This window comes from Podarcis melisellensis (assembly GCF_964234715.1).
Source record: "Podarcis melisellensis genome assembly, chromosome: 6".
NCBI classification, from domain to species: domain Eukaryota; kingdom Metazoa; phylum Chordata; class Lepidosauria; order Squamata; family Lacertidae; genus Podarcis; species Podarcis melisellensis.
Genome location: NC_138538.1, coordinates 95878954 through 95899947, shown reverse-complemented (window position 1 = coordinate 95899947; position 20994 = coordinate 95878954). Strand labels below are relative to the sequence as shown.

Sequence of the window (20994 nt, the reverse complement as noted above, 5' to 3'; positions counted from 1 at the left end):
GGGTTGAACTTTCTTTGAAAGATCATTTCTACAGTTTGAAGTGCTGTTAGATCTAGCCCTATCTGTAGAGGCTCTAGCTAGTGCAAGAGCTGTGATCCCTCATAGACAGAGCTAGCCTGGCCATACCTGTACTCATTGGTAACATCTCACTCAGAGAGGTTCACAGAGAGATCCACCTGGCACTATCTCTATCCTCTTTTCAGTGCCCAGTGAACGCTTTTTTTATTTGCCCAGGCCTTGCCCTTTACGTTTGTGACTTTATGCTGGGTTTTCCTGCCTCCCATGACTTGTTTGTTTTTGTATGCTTTTAAAAATGCATTTGTATTCTTGTACTTTTATGCTTTGTTTGCAAACTGTGAGTCATGGCAGATACGTGGCTAACAGATGTCCTAAATAAAAATAAATGAAATGATAAAAAAGGAAGTCTCCCTCCTGCGATCTTGTCATGCACCCCATCAGATTTAAACTTGGAGCCAAACAACTGCTCTGTGGAAAACCCTTTGGGACAGTTAAAGAGAAGGGCTGTAGGTCTGCCTTGCATGCAGAAGGTCCCGGGTTCCATCTCCAACATCTCCAGGTGGGGCTGGAAGAGACTCCTGCCTGAAACCAGAGAACTGCTGCCAGTCAGTGAAGACAATAAGGAGCTAGATAGAGCCAGGGTTTGACTCAGTATAAGACAACTTACCATGTACCTCTGGTTTGAACTCTTAACTTTGTACTCCACTCCATACTCATTTTTGCTTTTGCCTTTTTTGTGCGGGGAAGAGGGAGGGTAATGCATTTCAGCTATGAAATTTAAGTCAGACATAGAAACCAGCCTGTGTATGTATGGAGGGAGGTAGTCCGGAGGTACTAAGTTTATCTGTTAAGCAATATCAGCTTTGGCATAGGCCAAGGAAATGTGTCTTTAAATCTTCTGATGGGACCTCAGTTAAAAGTGATTGTGACTCAGCTGAGCAACCTCAACAAGGCTCTGGCTGGCAAGGAGACGCTCCCTGGAGTCTGATGGGATCCTCTTTGGGCTCTAGGGTGGGTTCTCCTCATAAACCACTAGGGCTCTCCAGGGTGTTCCCCATTATACACGATTTCACGTATGCATGTAGGGGCCTGGAATGGAACTCCTGTGGTGAGTTCCAGCACATTTTCTTCTCGAAAGAAAGCCCTGTGTAACTCTCTCACCTGTAGTGAAGATGGTAGAGGTGAATCCACTCCTCACAGCATCCTGGGCTGCTTGCAGGCGCACTGTGTATTCTGTGTTTTCCGAAAGCCCTTCCAGGCGGATCCAGGTGTCTTCTGCATCCACAATCAATTCCTGTGCTCAGTCACGAAAAGAGATGGAAAATCAGAGATGAGCAGGAGAGATTTGTGGGGCTTACATACATGGCTGGTCCAAGACATTTTGGCACCTGTGGCAGAACCCAAAATGGTGCCCGCCTGCCTGCCAGAGAATAAGGGGTGAGAAAAGAACTATATCAGGAACAAGGGGAGGGGGTGGAAAGATCTACATCAGGATCTGCTGCCCCTGTGGACCCTGCTGCCTTAGGTGTCACCTCACCTTGCCTCATGGGTGGGCCGGCCCTGCTCAGGTATGTAATACAGAAGTGGAACCTGGAGGCATTTAGAGGATCAGGATTCTGGTCTTGAACTTAAAGCTTGAGGGGTGTCAGGTTGTGTGAAAGCAGTCCTTCACATCTGGAAAGAGGCTGGAAGTAAACTGTGAGAATTGGAATACTGCTTAGGCACTTCCCTTGTGAATGTCTAGCAGGAAGACCAAGGGTTAAACACCCCCTTCCCATCCTGCTATTCTCCTGTGCAAGTGGCCTTGTCCCCAAATTTATGTCGCAAGAGAAACACAGGAATGGGAGCCTCATGTTTCCCATGCAATGTTGGTTTCTGCCCTCAGCTAATGGGGGTGTGAATTCCATAACTTCAGTTATGTCTGAACATATCACACAAATCATTCCCACAAGATGTTCTCGGACACAGGAGGGGCCTGCAGGAGTGATATGGGGTTGTGGGGCCCCAATGGATTTTCCACATGATGAGTTTTGTGTAGTAAAACTACTCTTGTTCCCCATTTGTAGCACACAGCCCATCTTCCAGCTTGTCTCGCGAATTTGCTTTATTTCGTTTATTTATGGCAAAATGAAATATGTCACCCAGATAGTGCACACAAAGTCTTTCCAAATGCAGCGCTTACAACGGTGACATTAAATGTGCCATAGCTGATGCAATTTTGGATAAGAGAATGACTCTATTCCCCTCCACACCTTGCAGTTTAGCTGCAGAAATGGTATCCCATGAAGTTTCATGACTTTCTCAATTGCTTGTTTTGTGTTCTCCTTGTGTGAGTGAAGGCCACAAATCATGGCATTAGAAATGGCAGGCAAGGACAAGGGTACCCCCTCCCCTCCAAAAACCCACTTGTTACATGCAGGCAGAGATCAGGTGCTGTTGCTGGCAAAACACCTATTGCCTGATTATTATACAATGGCTCAAACAGGGGTGGGAGATGCTTTGAGTAACTATGTGACAAAATTGTGGCTCGTGCTAGGGAAGACTGTTGGCCAGTTTTACTTGTATGCTATTTCTTTCCATTAGTTTAATGTTATCCCATGAGTATTTATTGCATGCTATGCAAATACTGTGCTGAAATGGTAACACAGCAGAGCTACTGTAACATCAAACAAAGGACCTGATACAGAGAAAAAATGGCTTCCAAAGCAGCGACAAAAGGGAGGGGAAGTGACTATGAAAACTGCAAAAAAAGAACAAAAAATGGATTGAGGGGTTTTTTTTGGGGGGGGGGGGTAGTGTGGTGGTGGATGGGAATGAAATCACAACCTTCAGGCAAAAACAACCCCCCCTGCACACCTGGAGATATCTGGCTCCACCCTGGCAATGAGAGACTTATTGGAAGAAAGGACCCACCTTTCGGCTCCCATCAGGTGACCGGTAAGTCATGATGTAGTTCTCAATCTCAGCCATAGGAGGCAGCCACGAAAGCAGGGCACTTCGCCGAGTCACTTCACTTGCAGTCAAATTTGAGGGAGGATCCAAAACTGTTGGCAAATGAATGAGAGTAGGGCAATAATTTTATTGTAGGGTTTTGTGATATGCAAGCTACAGTTTGAATACTCACGGATATAAAAATCCTTCATCTGGAAGTTTGTTTCCTATATCCCACAGGAAAACAAGTCGTCAATTGTTATGAATGCTATTTCCTGGCAGTGAGAATTAATAGGCTATACTTACGAGTTGTAAAGTTGGTGAAGATGGTCCTGCTAGTGACGGGCCCATTGGTGGCATACATGGTGACGCCGTAGCTGGTACTGGGCAGCAAACTGATGAGTTGGTACTCCTGGTTGGTCCCGTCCACTAAAATGGTTTCTCCGGCAACTGAAATCAGGGGATGGATTGTACAGAACATGAGGCTTGTGAAATGACAGCCTTCTAGTGTGAGATCCAACTTAAATAAAATAGGCTTTATGGTCAGATAGCCATGGTGTCCAGATAGTGACAATAAGTTGGCAGTTGCCCCTGCTGGAGAATCCAAACTTGCCAGTGCTTCAGCCTCCAGGCAGGTCATAGCCTATGCAAATATGTCAATTCTTAAAAATCAGGACTATTGGATACTTGCTGGAACTTGTGGATGGACCCCTCATAAGACTGAGATTAACGTGGAGAACAATTAGGTTGTCGGGACTGGGAGCTATGCCAAGGTGAAAGGAAACATCACTTCATGGTGGGGGAAAATTGATTGTGTGAATCCATCCTATTACAGGAGGAATGTTACACTGGAAGTAGAGAATGTTGCAGAAGGACAGCAAAAACTCTGGACACTTTGGTCTAGAAGGTGCCAACTTGGCATCTAAGTGTGCCTGTCAATACCTTCTGTAGTGCTTGTGAAAGTTTTCAGTAAATATCCCCTCAAAAATGCATGATCCACAAGAGATTGCTTTTCCTGATTAGTTCCCATTTGCACTGGCTCACCCTCTCCTACACTGAACATGCATTGGATTCCAAGGTTAAACATCTCTTTTGGAATTGGCAGCCATTTTGTCTTGTGTCCCACAGCAGCCATTTTGTGACTGAAACCAACAATGTTTTCTCAAAATCCCCAAAGTTCCTGCTGGTCCCAAAAGTCTTGTGATCCCTACTCTGGTCTTCCTGGACCACTGCATTTTGTGCCAGGAACTGTGAGAAGGGGTGGTGATGACTTGCAAAGTTCTTCATTCCAGAGAGTTACCTCACCACCTTGATGGTCAAGGATGGAAGCAAAGCATGGGCCAGGTGGGTGGGCCAGGCAGGGACACTCTAAGTGCAGCTAACCTTCACTCAGGGGTGTAGTAAGGGGTGTGCGGTGGAGGCAATCTGCCCTGGGTGTCACCACTGAGGGGGTGACAAAATGCTGGGCAGCACTCACCACGGGACCTGCATGTCTCCTGGGAGTGACGGGGTGGCTTGGGCATCTGCAGGCTCCGCACTCCCCAAACGATCCTCCCATTGCCTCCCCCTCCAGCTGTAGGGTGGCTGAGTGGGAGGAGGCAGGCAGATTCAGGAGGCCCCATGGTGCCCCTGTTGGTGGCTGGCCCCACCCCCATGGACACCATCCCAGGCGCCCAATCAACTTGCTCCACTGTTGCCTTCACTCAGACAATACCCAAGACTGAGGAGCCAGGCCAGAGTCTCAGACTTTCAAGGCCCAGATGAAATCCCATGGGGCCCTGTGTTATCGGCTGAACCACGGTCGCATCCTCTAGCACCAGCATGGTGCCCTAGAGAGTAAATTGGCTGCCAGAACCCTCCGTTTGAGACACACATACCCGTCCCCTGCTTCTTCACACCAACCTCCTCTACCTGCCTCTTTTGAATTCTCCCTCCCTGTCACAGGGTGCTCCCTCCATGCCCCACACAGTCCTTCATACCAGACACAGACATACCTGTGTCATGTGTGAGGACAATGACATAATTCTCAACTTCAGCCATGGGCGGGTCCCACTTCAGCAGGGCCTCTGTTGGGGTGATGTTTGTGGCAGTCAAGCTCTCTGGATTATCCATGGCTGCATAACAAAAAGGCAAGGTAAGGGAGTCAACACAGAAGTTGTTTCTTTGCTTCAGGCAGCAGCCTTGACAAGGACCTGGAAGCAGCTTAAAGTCCAAAAAACATGGAGCAAACTAGAAGGCAACTAGAACAAACTACGTAGCAGCCATATGCTCATGATTCAGCAGCAAGTACTGTATCCAAACCACAAGTCATTGCATGTGAAGCAAAGCAAGCGCCCAAAGGAAAACCGTGCCATGGCTCTACAGCCTTGAAGCCCGACTGAGATGTGATGGGACAGCCAGTTTATTTTTCATAGATCAGTCCCATTCACACACAAAGTGGGGAGTGGGGTCAGAATTTGATACCAAAAGTAGTTAATGAGTTAGAGGGGGTGAATCTTCCCCAACTGGCCTCTCCATCCCTCCTTTGCTTCACTGACATTTCTTGTGGCCCAGCTCTGGTTCTGGGAGTGAGCTGGGATGGAGAGAAAGGTGCTTGGAGCTATGGAGAAGCAAGAGGCGTGTCCATTCAAATGTTAAAAACGGACTCCCTCTGCCCTTTATATGTGAATGAGGCATGCAAGCAAACATAGGAAAATGTCTGCCCCATTGCGTCTAGGTTGGCTCTTTTTTATTTTCATTCCTCCGTAGGAAGTCCCTTTTCTATTGATCTAACAGTAGTCATGATCTTTTGGTATCTTGGAATGGAAGTGCTTCTGCAAAGGTACAATTTCAGAGATAACACAGCAAAGCATATAATGGCATATGATGTTTTCAACTGCCTCCTCCTCACAAAACCAATGGCATGAGATGAATGGCACATTAGGACACACCACCAACCCAAAATTGCAGAAGGCATTTGCAAGGTAAGGGCATTAAGAAAAATTGGACTCTGTTTAGCATACTACCTGCCATGGGTGTAGCCAGGATTTTTGTTGGGGGGGGGCAGGACTTAGGGAGGGCAGAACTGATGTGATTGGTCACTTAGTTAAGTATTTATATTTTTATAATTGATCTGGGGGGCACTTGTCCCCCTGCCCCCCTGGTTATGCCCATGCTACCTGTTGCCCCCATTACTACAGTTCTCTCAGCAGATTCAGTTTTGAGCTCAACATGCATTTCTTTTGATGCTGCATTACTTGTGAAAGTATGAGTAGTGAATACTGTGCACTCCCAGTTGTTCATTGGCAGCCACCATTTTACCTGGCCCCCACCTAACATTATTATTACTTAAATTTATATAATGCCCCATATCCAAGATCACAGGATGGTTTACAACATAAAAATAGAAAACAAGTTGTTTAATCAACCGAAGGCCTGGTTACAGAGCAACGTTTTCGTTTGCTGCCGAAGGATATGTAACGAAGGCACCAAATTCCTGAAGGAAGCTCTTGCCAGCAGCCATTGATGCTTCTTTATCCTAATGCCACCTGCGCCCATAAGTAAACTCTGGACCATTCTGTGTAACCCCCAAGAGGCATTCCATACCTGTATACAGGGTGTGTGAGAGAGGCTCACTTTCTTCTCTGCTTCGGACGCTCTTCAAGCTGATCTCATACTCCGTGGCAGACTGCAGGTGGCTGAGCGTGTATTCAGTAACACCTTTGGCAATAACTAGGCTGTCCACTCGTCCTGTTTGGATGGAGAAAATGGCTCCATTACCACTAGCAAATCTGGGTGCACTAAAAATAGGCTAGCAACAGCCAGGTGTCAGCCCACAGATCTTCCAGCTTTGATTGCTATGGAAGTCGCCAGAAGAGCACACCCTCTGGCTCAGGCTTCCCCAACCTCGGCCCTTCAGATGTTTTTGAGACTACAATTCCCATCATCCCTGGCCACTGGTCCTGCTAGCTAGGGATCATGGGAGTTGTAGGCCAAAAACATCTGGAGAGCCGAAGGTGAGGAAGCCTGCTCTGGCTGCTTCTCTCTTTTGTTTCTCCACATGGCTATCTGAGAGGTGGCCAAATGGAACTAGATGGAGCCCTTAGACTCTGGAAGAAAGATGCACATCTTGATCAAAAGTTGGTCCAGTGCCAAGTGTGGTCGGAAGAGCTGCCCTAGCCAGGGCCAGCTCTGGAGAAATAAAGCTGTGAACTGGACTGGCAGAGGACCCAACAGGGCCCCCGCTCTCACTCAGACTGCACTCCCACCTTCTCAGACTGCACACCTCCCACTGATGCCGCTATGCGAAGGTTGAAAGACATGCACCAAACCAGCGTTGCTAAATCATCTGCAACTGAGTGTGGCTCAAGACTGCAAGCAATAAGAAACTACACAGTATTTAACTGGAAGCAGGAGAGAATAACCAAAGAGATTAGCTCAACCATGGTATCTTCTTCTATCAGCTAAAGGCATTTTGGGGGGGATGGGAAAGGATCAGTTCACCGCAAAATAAATAATTCTAGGTATATTGTATTGTTCTAAACAGTTTAGCTATTTTTTTTTAATAGCTCAGAGATCACTTCAGGTTTTCTGCATATGTAGGTTCAAATACTGCAGACACTCATCTTTGCCATTAAAAAAGGTGCAAATAGTGTACTAAATTTCTATGTGATTAATTTAAGGATATTATAGTAAAGAAAATTAAAGATAGTAAATAATATTTAATGTGTGAGATATATACACATTAGAAAATATATATATTTCTAGTGTGTGTAGAAAAATATATACATCTATCAAAGCTGAGAACAGCGTCATGTGGGTGAAAAATAATCACATGGCATTATATTAGTATCACAGAACCATAAAATTACAGAGTTGAAAGGGACTCTGTAATTTATGGCCCATCTCTGTATAATAATGTCTTCTTGTTGGTTGTTTAAAGTTTGTCTCCAATAAGTTAATTTGTTCATTGGGGCAACTTCCCATATTTTCTGTACCCATTCTTCGAAAGATGGAGTTCTTTTCTCTTTGCAAAATTGAGGAAGCATAACCTTACCCCCATTAACAAACTTGCAACTAATTGCATATCAATAAGTGCTGCTTCTGAGTTTAACATACACAGACCCTTAGGGGTCTTTGAAATATTATAACCTGTAATTTCCTGTTCTAAAATATTTGGGCAACCTAATGAAGGGGGTGGGAAAAGCAGCTTACCTTTATTTCTGCTTTGCATTCCATTCCTTCAACACCTCAAACAGACTTGTGACTTGAGAGTGTGGCACAGCAATAATAAATCCCTTGCTCTAGATGCTCTATATGTCTACTCTGGTTTTTGAGGAAAGGAATATTTAAATTGCGGAAGGAGCCCCACACCCCACTCAGTTCATTCTCTTTTGCAAATGCACAGCTTTCCTTGAAAAATACAGGAGCTTCCACAACACTTCCCTTGCTGAGGGAGACATACTGTAGGTGTCAGCAAACATGTAGAAGTAACACATACTGTACACAGATCCTCAGATATGTGTTTACACCATGCAATGCACAAAGCACCTTTTGGATAGAAAAAGCACAGGCTAATAGTATCAAATGCACAGTGTATTATTTCTAGAAAATGTGTATTTCAAAGTAATTACCAAAAGTCCTTTGGTTTGGAAGTCACTAGTTTGAGGTGCTTGTCAAATGCAAATGAATGTTCCTCACCAAAACCTTTAGCCTTCTTTTATTTTAATGACCTGTCTCTGTCTTTGAAGTGATGAATTCTGAAAGCCTGGACTCTTTAATCTTGTGGAACCCAGCTGAAGAAGTTTTTCAGGCTGCAACCGTATGCACACTTACCTGGAGGTCAGACCTATCAAACATACAGGGTCTTACTTCTGAGTAAACGGACACAGGATTGTACAGTTAGCTTCAAAGGAAACACGCACATGCTAAGCTTTCCAGAGAGCAATGGGTTTATGGGACAGTTTTGTAGTTGTGGGATGGGGTCAGCCAAAGGTTACACTCTCCTCACTCACGCCTTCTCAGGGACATCCTAACTGGGAACAGATGAAACAAGATGGGAGCAGGCAAATGAACCAACTAGGGTAGGGTTTGGTCAGAACACACAAGACCTTGTAAGAAAGCAGGCACCCTAAAACACCCAGGTGAGCTGTTTCCACAGACCCCTGGGAGTGTTACCTTGGGCAGATTTGTAGGCTATCCTATAGTGGTCAAAAGATGCAATAGGAGGAGCCCAGTGGACCGTCACAGAATCTGTAGTCACGTTGTCAATGGTCAGGTTCCTTGGTGGATCAATCCCTTAACGAAGCAAAGTAAAGAAATAAAAGCTGGCAAACATTTGCACATTGCACAATTCCCAACCGGAAATGCATCACTTCTGTTGATAACTCATGCTGATAACTGTGGCGACTCTTCTTAATAGCACAGTTACCTATTGTCTAATTCACACACTTAACAATTGCTATTCAACATAACACTACAGAAAATTATTATTTTCTTGACAGAAAATTATTATTTTCTCGCTGTTTGCAAAATTAATTTATTCTACTGTATCTTGTCCTGCGCAACCTTCTGAAACAGGGTGTGACTTTTTTAAAAAAACTTTTATGATGTCAGGGGCTTTCCTTGGGGAAAGTTGCACTAGGTGTTGTGAAGAGGGAGTGACAGTTTGACAGGGGACTGCCATTTTTGTCAGTAAAGCCATGTTTTATATGATATATAGTTTTGGCCAGAGGTCATCTTTGTAGGTGTTTGATTGAGCACAGAAATATATAGCCCAAAAAAAGACCATATTTGATGGTAAGGTTATGGTGGAGGAGGAGACACTTTTTGATGTACCAATGTCTCAAAAGAGAGGGGGGAAAGGCAGACAGAGCACCACTGATCACTGTCACTTTCCAACAGTGATAGCTTATTCTCTAAAAGTCTCACTTTTTTTAAAAAAAAAGCTAATTCCTTAGCTGTCACTGCTAAGGAGAAGACCTTAACATGTGCACCAAAGCATAATTGTGTGTGTATTGGCAGAGGCCTTATAGCAATGGCTCATTTGTCATAGTAATTGGCAAGGTAGTTAACACGATTATACATTTCATTCCTCATTTAAGGAGCTGATCTTGATGCCCGTGGGAATGCTGATTAGGAGAAATATTCAGCGATGGATCTAAGGGACACCTGAGAGAGACAGTGGTTCGCCACTTGCATCCTCTTTCAAATGCCCTCCCCATGGAGGCCTGCCTGGAGACACCATCAGTATCATTTAGGTGCCAGAAAACACTTGTGTTTTCTCACGATTTTTGGAACTGCAAACAGAAGTATTTTAATGCAGAGTAGTGGCGCTGTGGGTTAAACCACAGAGCCTAGGGCTTGCTGATCAGAAGGTTGGCAGTTCAAATCCCCATGACAGGGTGAGCTCCCATTGCTCGGTCCCTGCTCCTGCCAATCTAGCAGTTCAAAATCACGTCAAAGTGCAAGTAGATAAATAGGTACCGCTCCAGTGGGAAGGTAAACGGCGTTTCTGTGCGCTGCTCTGGTTCGCTGGAAGCGGCTTAGTCATGCTGGCCACATGACATGGAAGCTGTATGCCGGCTCCCTCAGCCAATAAAGCAATAAACCCCAGAGTTGGCCACGACTGGACCTAATAGTCAGGGGTCCCTTTACCTTTACCTTAGTTTTATTTTACTGTCTTTAATTTATTTAATAACAATTATAGACCTTTTGATTGTAATAAAACCTCTTAAGTGGTTTACAAAAAAACAGGTTGCTGCTGCTCTTGTTTGTTTTAATTTGCTGTCTGTGTTGTTAATAATAATAAAATAATAATAATAATGTACTTTTTTGTTTCTTCAATTTTATTACTGGTGCAGGATATCAATTATATAAATGAACAAATAATCAAGACCCAGAAAAACAGTGAAAGAGCCCACAACAAATTCATGAAATCTTCTTCAGTACCCCATCACTTAATATTCTGGTTGTGGGAGAGTAAGATTCTTCGGTGCTATAGCCACAGCTGCCTGCTCCTGCCTTCAACTCCACCAAGTACAAGATTGCTACAGACATCCGTCTTCCTGCACCGTTCAAGAGCCAACACCTCTCAGGTGTTGCTGTGTGTGAGGGGGATACAGTAGTGTGAACCCCACATGTTCTCTGAAGTGGGACAACCCAGATGCAGGTTCTTCCACATACACTTCAGCTGGAACAATGTGTGCAGCTTTTCGAAGGGGATTTCAGAATGAACATGCAGTGAGTAAATCTGGTTTCTTGGCTGCTGGGGGGATTTTGAGGTTAACTGAGCATACATGTATAATTCCTTTGTATTGCCCTTGGAATCAGTTGTGGTCTCAAAACCCAGCTCTGAGACTACAGGAGGATGACTGTGAAGATTACTGTTACAGCAGCCCAGGGTAAATTAGCAGGCATGGGGAGGGTGGGGAAAGGAGATTTGGGATCTGCTGTAGCGTTTGACAGTTATGTGGTTATAGGAATCATCTGCTTGCATTGGAAGAGGGAGAGGTGAAGCTAAGAACCCTTTTCGTCCCCTGTGTGGCCAAACTGAAGCAAGACACTACTTGTGGCAAAAGCAGTAGGAGTGTTTGATGTGCCTGGGCCGGAACTGGAGGTCTGTAATCCTCTTCCGAGCTGAGTTCTTCTAGGTTAGCAGTCATGGCCACAGTCAGGCCAGAGCTGGCAGTGAATATGAGACCCAGGTCTCAACTGCTGTCTAGCTCAGTGTTTCCTATACTTCTAACAGCTGAGGCACACTATTTTTCTGAATTAAAATTAATTCCTTCCCTCCTGCCCCGCTAGGACTCTTGTGAAATCACTGGAGTAAGAATCACTTCCCTCAGACGAGCCCACACCATTGCATTTCTGCATATGTCACTATTCCGGGAATATCTCCTGAACAGAAGGAAGACCCTGGCCCCAAACACTGACCTGTGCAGAGGTCACTCTGGTGGCCTCCTGTGTGTTTGGTGCTTTGGGCTTACAAGAACCATGGATTATTTAATTAACGTAGTACATCCCACTGTAACCAACCTTTTTCTGAGGCAAACCTCCCATTGTTTGCCTTTTCTGGGGCAAACCATCTTCTCCATCCTTTTTGTTTCCCTGTTCTCTGCTTCCCTGGGTCTCTTCTCTGCTTCCTTTATTCACCCCACACCCCACTGCAACTCACCAAACCCAGGACCTACCCATTCCATTTCTAGTTTGGCCAACAGAGGAGAGCAGGGTGGGGACTGACCATGTATGCTGCATTTTCCAGACAGGGATATTCAAAATGGTGGGCATGCTACCATAAGATTCATGTGTGTGCGTTAAGATGGGCTGTATTCACACTGATGCTCAGAGATTGCTGAAGAGGAAAGCTGAAACCTTATGAATGGCAACCCTAGCAACTCATTTGAACATTTTTAAAAAGACACATCCACAAAACTTGGCCTAAGGCAAGATGGGGAAAAAATACAGTAGGCGGAGTGATTTACAATGAAGAGGATGAAGAAAACTGTCACTGTCACTGATTCATAGCGATAGTTGGGATGTGTGTCATTTTGGCTTAAGTTAAATGAGAATTCTAAGACTCAGCTCTGACTTTGATGGTTGGCTCCACTCTGTTTTCTGTTTTTAATTTTGCAACTCATTCAAGCACAAAGGATCTTCCTCGGAAGTGGACAAGACATAGATATTAAACTGCAATGGAGAGAGCACTACTACTGTTACCTGTTTTGATGGAGCCCATGATGGGCTCAGAGCTAACAAGGCCATGCACAGCCACCAAGGACACAACATACTCTGTGGACGGCTGCAGGCCAAACAAGGCAGCATGTCTCTTGGTTGGGTCAAGCATCACTTGCTTGGTTTCCTCTTTGTCCTTGGGGCTGTAGTTCAGTATCAGCCTATCTGCTGGAGGAGAGGGGTCACTCCAAGTGATGTTCACACTGGAGGAAGTCACATGAGAAAAGTGAAGCTGTGTGATTGGCCGGAACCCTGAAAACAAGAATGCAGAAGAAAATGGCAGGCTGGGTCTTGTTTAGCCAGGAAACATGCAAAATGATGAAAAAGATGAGTACATCTGAGCATGTACAAAAGGACTAAATAAAGGGTAAGGCTGTATACACACTAAGCCATTTGTAGCAGAAAAACATAGTGCTTGTCAATCCGGAATAGATGCTGCTTCCAAACTAGATTGATTCTATATCCTGCCATTCACAAGAATGGGTGTGGCTACATGATGGACATTTGAAAACTCTCCCCTTGATTAGGTTATCCATGCCTTTCCCTCCCTGCACATACCCCAGGTGAATGGAGAGGAAAGCAATGGTTGCAGTCTTGGTATATGCCCACCCACAATGCCATTGGGTGGGTGTGGATACCCTCCGCTCAATAGCTGGGAACACCCACTGTACATCTGTTTTTAAATGGACACACTGCAGAGTATTGCAGAATCCATCTGTGATCAACTTTTATTTTCAGAATGAACCCAGTCTCCCAGAAGCACTTTACATGGGCAAAAAAATGCAATGGATCTAGACCACGCAGGAAAAAAAGTACTCAAGTCTCCATTGATTCAATAAAATAGTGTGTGTACACAGTCCCAGTCTTCTGTAATGAGGGTAAAGATTATTCATATTAGAAATGTATTTTCTGAGCTTTAGGCTTCCCCCCTTTAGGAATTAATCACTGGACGCAGTTTAAATGTTCTGCATTTGACCACTGCCCCAAAAGGGGAGGTCAAGTTAGGGTTTAAATCTGAGGAAGGGGGGACAGGAAAAATGGGGCAACAGAAAGAGGGTGTGCGAAGGCTCTTGCAAACACGCACGTCCGTTACCAGGGCTACTTCTGCACTTAGCATTTTGGAAATGACATACCCATCTCATTAGGCTCAAGCTAGATGTGCCACGAGACATCTGTTTTATTTTATTAATTAGTGGTGCCACACAGTTATTTTGAAAATCAGGGAACCGGCACTCTGGGAGAAGTTTAACACTTTCCTCCCCACCTCAAACCCCCTCCTGCTATTAGCAGAAGAAGAGATGCTGAACCTCTCTCCCCACCAACACCATGGCTTAGACACTCTCTCACAGAGCACCACATCCCCAACCTTCAAAGCAGCTAAGTGGGGCTGCAATTAGTAAAAGAAAGGACTCTTCAGTGGTGTATCTAGCAGTGGTCAACCAGCAGACAGTAGTAGCAGACCCTCAGAAAACCTCAGGTGCAGTGGCGTAGCGTAGGGGGTGCAGGGGGGGCCGGCCGCACCGGGCGCAACATCTGGGGGTTAGGGTTAGGGGGCGCAAATCCACGGGTTGGGGGTGCAAATTACTTGCCTTGCCCCGGGTGCTGACAACCCACGCTACGCCACTGCTCAGGTGACTCTCAGTACCTGTGAAGGCATCCACTGTGCTCTCCAGGCTCTGCTGACGGCCTCTTTCAGCAATGACAGAGATTGTGTATTCAGTCCCAGGTTCCAAGTCTGAGAGTGTGAGCTCAGACTTGTCTTTGGCAACGGTAACCTCAGATGCCATTCCTGAAGCAGGGATGAAGATGACCCGGTAGTGATCAATGGGACCCTTGGCTTTGGTCCAGGACACAGAGATGGATGACTCTGTGGAAGCTGTCACTATGAGGTCGTGAGGGCTGTCAAGCTCTGCAGCAGGAGAAGGAGATTTAAAAAGGTAGCCTATTAACAGCTTGGAATGCAATGAGTTCAGATTTTTACACACACAATAAAAATACACAATGCAGCACTGAGCCTTCTTGAAGTTCTCTTTAAAAAGAAATTTAATCAGAGGCCCAGATTTGATGATGATGATAATTTTATGATTTATACCCTGCCCATCTGGCTGGGTTTCCTCAGCCACTCTGAGTGACTTACAGCACATATAAAAACATAATAAAAAAATCAAACATTAAAAACGTCCCGATACAGGGCAGATTCAGGTGTCTTCTGAAAGTTATGTAGTTCTTTATCTCTTTGGTATCTGGAGGGAGGGTTCCACAGGGCGGGCACCACTACTGAAAAGGCCCTCTGCCTGGTTCCCTGTAACTTTGCTTCTTGCAGTGAGGAAACCAGCAGAAGGCCCTCAGCACTGGACCTCAGTGTCTGGGCTGAACGATGGGAGTGGAGATGCTCCTTCAGGTATAATGTGCCGAGGCTGTTTAGAAAGTTCAGAACCAACACTTTGAATTGTGCTTGGAAACGTACTGAGAGTCAGTGAAGACCCTTTAGGACCGGTGTTATATGGTCCTGGCAGCCACTCCCAGGCACCAGTCTAGCTGCCGCATTCTGCATTAGTTGTTGTTTCTGGGTCACCTTCAAAGGTAGCCCCACGTAGAGCGCATTGCAGTAGTCCAAGTGGGAGATAACCAGAGCATGCACCACTCTGGCGAGACAGTCTGCGGGCAGACAGGACAGGGGGTTTCACAAATGCAACAGGGCTTCCTCCGCAACAAAGTTGGTTCAGAATATTTTCACACCAATAGCACTTCTGTCCCCCAGCAGTGAATAACAATGAATTAAATAACTGACAGTTCATTGTCTCTTAACAGTGTCCCAAAAATTCTTCCTGGGCCTAGGACAGGCCAGAGGCATCTAATCATGGCGGCAAGGGGGGGGGTTGCCTTGCCAGCTGCTACTGAATCATAGAATCATAGAATCATAGAGTTGGAGGAGACCACAAGGGCCATCAAGTCCAACCCCCTGCCAAGCAGGAAACACCATCAGAGCACTCCTGACATATGGTTGTCAAGCCTCTGCTTAAAGACCTCCAAAGAAGGAGACTCCACCACACTCCTTGGCAGCAAATTCCACTGTCAAACAGCTCTTACTGTCAGGAAGTTCTTCCTAATGTTTAGGTGAAATCTTCTTTCTTGTAGTTTGGATCCATTGCTCCGTGTCCGCTTCTCTGGAGCAGCAGAAAACAACCTTTCTCCCTCCTCTATGTGACATCCTTTTATATATTTGAACATGGCTATCATATCACCCCTTAACCTCCTCTTCTCCAGGCTAAACATGCCCAGCTCCCTTAGCCGTTCCTCATAAGGCATCGTTTCCAGGCCTTTGACCATTTTGGTTGCCCTCCTCTGGACACGTTCCAGTTTGTCAGTGTCCTTCTTGAACTGTGGTGCCCAGAACTGGACACAGTACTCCAGGTGAGGTCTTACTAGAGCACAATACAGTGGCACTATTACTTCCCTTGATCTAGATGCTATACTCCTATTGATGCAGCCCAAAATTGCATTGGCTTTTTTAGCTGCTGCGTCACACTGTTGGCTCATGTTTCAGTTGAATTTGATAGAGGTGACATGGCTTGGCTAGTTTGAACCTCTCTATGTGCAATGATGTAAGCAGATGAAAACTTCATTGGCCTTGAAGCCAGTGGGTCCTGCCTCAGTGGGTCATCACATAGCCCTGTGCAAGTATGAGGCTCCTCTGGGGGGTGAATTAGACTCTATTGTCTCCTTTAGCAAGTTCTCTTCTCCTTTGACTATGGTGTGGAACTGCAGTATAGAACTGAGCTGGGCTCACAAAAGTAAAGGTGAAAGTAAAGGGACCCCTGACGATTAGGTCCAGTCGTGGCCGACTCTGGGGTTGCGGCGCTCATCTCGCTTTACTGGCCGAGGGAGCCGGCGTACAGCTTCAGGGTCATGTGGCCAGCATGACTAAGCCGCTTCTGGCAAAGCCAGACCAGCGCATGGAAATGCCATTTACCTTCCCACCGGAGCGGTAACTACTTGCACTTGATGTGCTTTTGAACTGCTAGGTGGGCAGGAGCAGGGACCGAGCAACGGGAGCTCACCCCACCGTGGGGATTCGAACTGCCGACCTTCTGATAGGCAAGCCCTAGGCTCTGTGGTTTAGACCACAGCGCCGCCCTAAAAATACAGATCCCGAATCCTTAGCGGTGCCAGCACACAATCAGAGTGGTCACTGATGAAGAAATGGATTTTGGTAGTGTTGATCTATGAATCAATACCCTAGAAATTCTAAGGCTGCCTTTGATATTTGCAGTTGTAATCACTGTACAAATATCACATAAAGGCAAAAGCTGTTTGCATTTGCATTGAAATGCTGGCTGTAAATACTTCCCCTTGTGCAAAATGCCAGCTTGCTTATGTGTCTATAAAAATTGACAGTCTCTCTCTCTCTCTCTCTCTCTCTCTCTCTCTCTCTCTCTCTCTCTCTCTCTCTCTTGTAATGTTGGGATAATCTTTTGAACCGTATTCTCCCCCCCCCCCCATTTATGTCCCTTGGCTGCTCACTCCAAGACACAAGGAGAAGCATTCTTAATAAGAGCTCCCTCATCAGTGTGAAGAAGAACAGAGATTTTGGCTTCAGCTGCTAATTCTTCTTTGCCTCTGTTCTCTCACAGGAACAAACAAATGGGGAGCAAAAGAAGAGAACATTGATAGAGCTTCCAACAGGGAGAGGAAGGGTAAAAGAGCACTTTGCTTGTGACTCTGCATGCACAGCCAGTGTTGCAAACATTCAAATCATTGCTCAATTCAGAATAGGACTCTTGCTAGAAATCATTTGCCAACCAGATCCCTGGAGCAGAAGTAACCAACTGAGGCTTGCAAAGGCATTTCACCTGAATCCTAGGCAGGACCTCCCAAATTTGAACAAAAGGTGACCGCCAGGGATGTGGAGGTTACCATAGAGTGTGGCAGAGTGACATGTTTCAGTACAATCAGCTCCTCCACACCCTGATAATCTGCTTGGTGAAATTACTGCATGAATTCAAACTGGCAAAGTACTGCAGAATGAATTAACTGAGGGTCACGTAACCATGTTCTGGAGCCCCTAAGTATGGCTGAGGGTTCAAGAGATGGGCAGAACCCACTAGTTTTGCTCCGTAATGATTTTTTAAATTTAAAACAAGTCTGTGTGTCACTCACCAGTCCTTGCATTCATGGTAGCTGGAACACTTTGCTTGCCATCCATTACAGCTGAAATTCCAACTCCATATTCTGTTCCTGGCACCAAATCTGCATGTGGACACACAAGAATGCACAGATTAAGCAATGAATTGTAACTATTTCCACCCACATAGTGGTTTCTTCTTGTCTGGCTTAAGGATGGGTGAATCTGACAATTTTCTTTCTCATTTTCTCCATCTTAAGTTCAGTTCTCCACATTTCCATATCAGTTTGCATTTTTTTAAAAAGTTCTCCTGAAGATTCATCAGCATTTTAGTGCAAATGTTTTCATGCAATTTTGCCTAATGTGCACATTTTTGCAAAGCAATTTCCCCTAATGCAACACGTTTTTGTATGTTATTTTTATCAATATATGCATCTCTGTACATACTTTACCCCAGTATATGCATTGTTGTCCTCATTACTCGGCTGGAAAACTGCATTGCAAAATTCAGGGAAATTTGGCTTTTGAAGGACGGCTGCGTTCAGTTAATGGTTTTTCTTCACAAGGTGCTTATTATTGAATTGCACCCCCCATTCCCTAGTCTGGCTTCACTGCTGTAATTTTGCCTTGGTAACTGGGTAAGCCACTGAAAACATAAATGAATAATTGTGCTAACATTTGCTGCTAAACCACTGATAATAAAAGGACAAAGTATGGGGCATTAGTTTGTGTTATTGTCTGATACGATCCAAGACTTGAGGGAGAAGAGAAGAAATTGAATGTCATCTCAGAAACAAATACCATAATACTTTTGATTTAGTTTAGAAATCTAGTAACAGTTCCAACAGGAAAGGTTAGTTTTCAATTTGTTCTTGAGGATTGTTCAGTTGATCTAGGCCTCCATCTTTGAAAACATTGACTTTATTTTGTAGTTGCTTAACTCTAGTTTGTTGTCAAAGACAAAATTAGGCTGACTGCAAACATGTAGATGTGCAACCTCCTTTCACCTCCACTGCAAAGTAAAATAGCCACTTTGTGCATTATGTGATGTGGAAGTACTGTGGTACCTCTGGTTATGAACTTAATTCATTCCAGAGGTCCATTCTTAACCTGAAACCGTTCTTAACCTGAGGTACCACTTTAGCTAATGGGGCCTCCTGCTGCCATGTGATTTCTGTTCTCATCCTGGGGCAAAGTTCTTAACCCGAGGTACTACTTCTGGGTTAGTGGAGTCTGCAACCCGAGTGTTTGTAACCCGAGGTACCACTGTAAGTGGTAAGCACCTTGGCATTGGATTCAACATGACTCTTCTTTTCTGGCACAGATGCCATGAAAGAGTTTGTGGGGCATGGCAGGAAAGAATCCCTCTTCCACCTTGCCATAAGATACGCTTACTACAAGGAGGTGGCTTCAAGTAGAGGTGGGTAGACTGGCCTACTAGAACACTGAGAGCTACCAAACTAGGTACGGTGCAACATACTGGCACAGGAGGCAACCATATTCTTAAAATTAAGGAGCTAGGTGCCTCTGAGCACATGCTCAGTCAAGGTAATTAAAAACAGGGAGTTGTTGATTTGTTGCATAGACCATCCCCCCCCCCGCCATTTTAAGCTGAGAAAGCAGAATTAATTTTAGAGCAAAGAACAGTCACCTCTTGACCATTAATGAGACATACTTCAGTTGCTTTCTGTAAAGCTAAATTTCAGACGAGAGAGAATCCACGATAGCTTTATTTGTTACCAAACTGATTTGACATCTAACATTTTCATTTGAGTTTCTTATTTATGAGGCATAAATGAAACACTCAATAATTTATGAAAGAGCCCAGCTTCTCCCTGCGTGCTGTGGAAATATAAGTATCCAGCTGCCGGCAGGAGGCCTGCCCTGTGGTTTCTGGCTCATCAGGGGAGACAGCAATTTAGTTAATTTCCAGGCAATCTATCATCTATTATCATTATTGGATCAAAGCGGATGCCAGTGGCTCTTTGTCGGCACCCTTTGGGTTTATTTCTTTCTTCACTGAATGGATATTGGCAATTTCTCGGAGGTACAAAAGATGTAAGATGGCCCGCAATTCCTCTCCACGAGTGCAGACAAAATGTAAACCAGGAAAGAAATAGTTCCTTGTCACTGGGGCCAGCCTGTTACCCAGCCTTCTCTCCTTGAGCTCCACTCAGATCACAGCACTGTGGGGGCGACTCAGTGGTTTGTTCTGTACAAACCCATAACTGAGAGTGCCCAGGCTAACATAGTGCAGGGCTGGGCTGACTTCAGTTTTGTGCAATGGTCTTTGTTTCTACTAGAATCCATGGGGCCCACCAATGCATTTGAAAATTATGAATAAAAAAGAGGGCATCTTCAGGATCTCTTAAGTAACTTGTGTTATGTAATGCTCAACATGCATTCTTGGCTCCAGCATTTAAGGGTTAAACTACACAAAACATAAAATGCATAATTTGGAGTTTCATGATTTTTCCTTTTTACATGGCAGACAGCAGCTGCTTTCTGTCCTGATCAGCATCAGGACCGCAGTATGTGGGGAAGAGAGCTAATGATTTTCTCCTCACTGTGGTCCCATTGAAAATTGCTCCTACTGAAGCTCCTATTCGACATATTAAGGAAAATGGCTGCTTCAAGTTGTTGGTAGTGATTAGGGCTGGGCGATATCTGGTTGTCAACACTGTGATATATCAGTAGCTAAACACCATGATATGCTGATGTATCACAATGTCTGGAAGGTATCTCAGCTGTTTCTTCTTCCTCACCTCAGCGGAGGAGGAAGCAGCTGAGATACATTGCCCAGCCCTACACTGTGAGCAAGCCCCAATGCCTCTCTGGCTCACATGAGCCAGAGGACCACTGGGGCTTGCTTGAACCGCTCAGTGGGGCGGGGGAGACTCCCACCCACAGCTGAGTGAGCCCAGATGCCCCTCTGGCTTGTGCTTGCTCAGATGAGGGGGTGGGAGGTGTCCCCCAGCTGAGAGGTTCAAGGAGGCACCAGTGCCCCCCAGAGAGGCATCAGGGTTCCCTCAAAGGCACCTGCCTGCCTTTGCCTGGGAACGTGGGTTGCATCTTTCCTGCCAGGGTGGTCAGTTGCTCCAGGAGGAAAGATGCAGCCCACCCGCTTGGGCAAAGACAAAGGCAGACAATTGCACAGAGCCTGAGAACATGCTTCTTGGGCTCTGTGTGCTCAGTTGCCACCTGCCTGC

The 20994-nt window shown here is 45.4% G+C and overlaps 1 protein-coding gene across 3 annotated transcripts in view; it reads right to left on the bottom strand.

Annotated features, from left to right (window-relative positions):
* TNR (tenascin R) overlaps nucleotides 1–20994 on the bottom strand; it is a 375058-nt gene that overhangs the window by 16133 nt on the left and 337931 nt on the right. For all 3 annotated transcript variants that reach the window (XM_081915027.1, XM_081915029.1, XM_081915028.1), the window contains 9 exons: nucleotides 17821–17910; nucleotides 14306–14569; nucleotides 12646–12912; nucleotides 9106–9225; nucleotides 6535–6678; nucleotides 4944–5063; nucleotides 3256–3399; nucleotides 2932–3062; nucleotides 1180–1312 (listed from right to left, as the gene is read on the bottom strand). In XM_081915027.1, coding sequence (XP_081771153.1) covers nucleotides 1180–1312; nucleotides 2932–3062; nucleotides 3256–3399; nucleotides 4944–5063; nucleotides 6535–6678; nucleotides 9106–9225; nucleotides 12646–12912; nucleotides 14306–14569; nucleotides 17821–17910 — 1413 coding nt within the window. The remainder of the gene's footprint in view (nucleotides 1–1179; nucleotides 1313–2931; nucleotides 3063–3255; nucleotides 3400–4943; nucleotides 5064–6534; nucleotides 6679–9105; nucleotides 9226–12645; nucleotides 12913–14305; nucleotides 14570–17820; nucleotides 17911–20994) is intronic.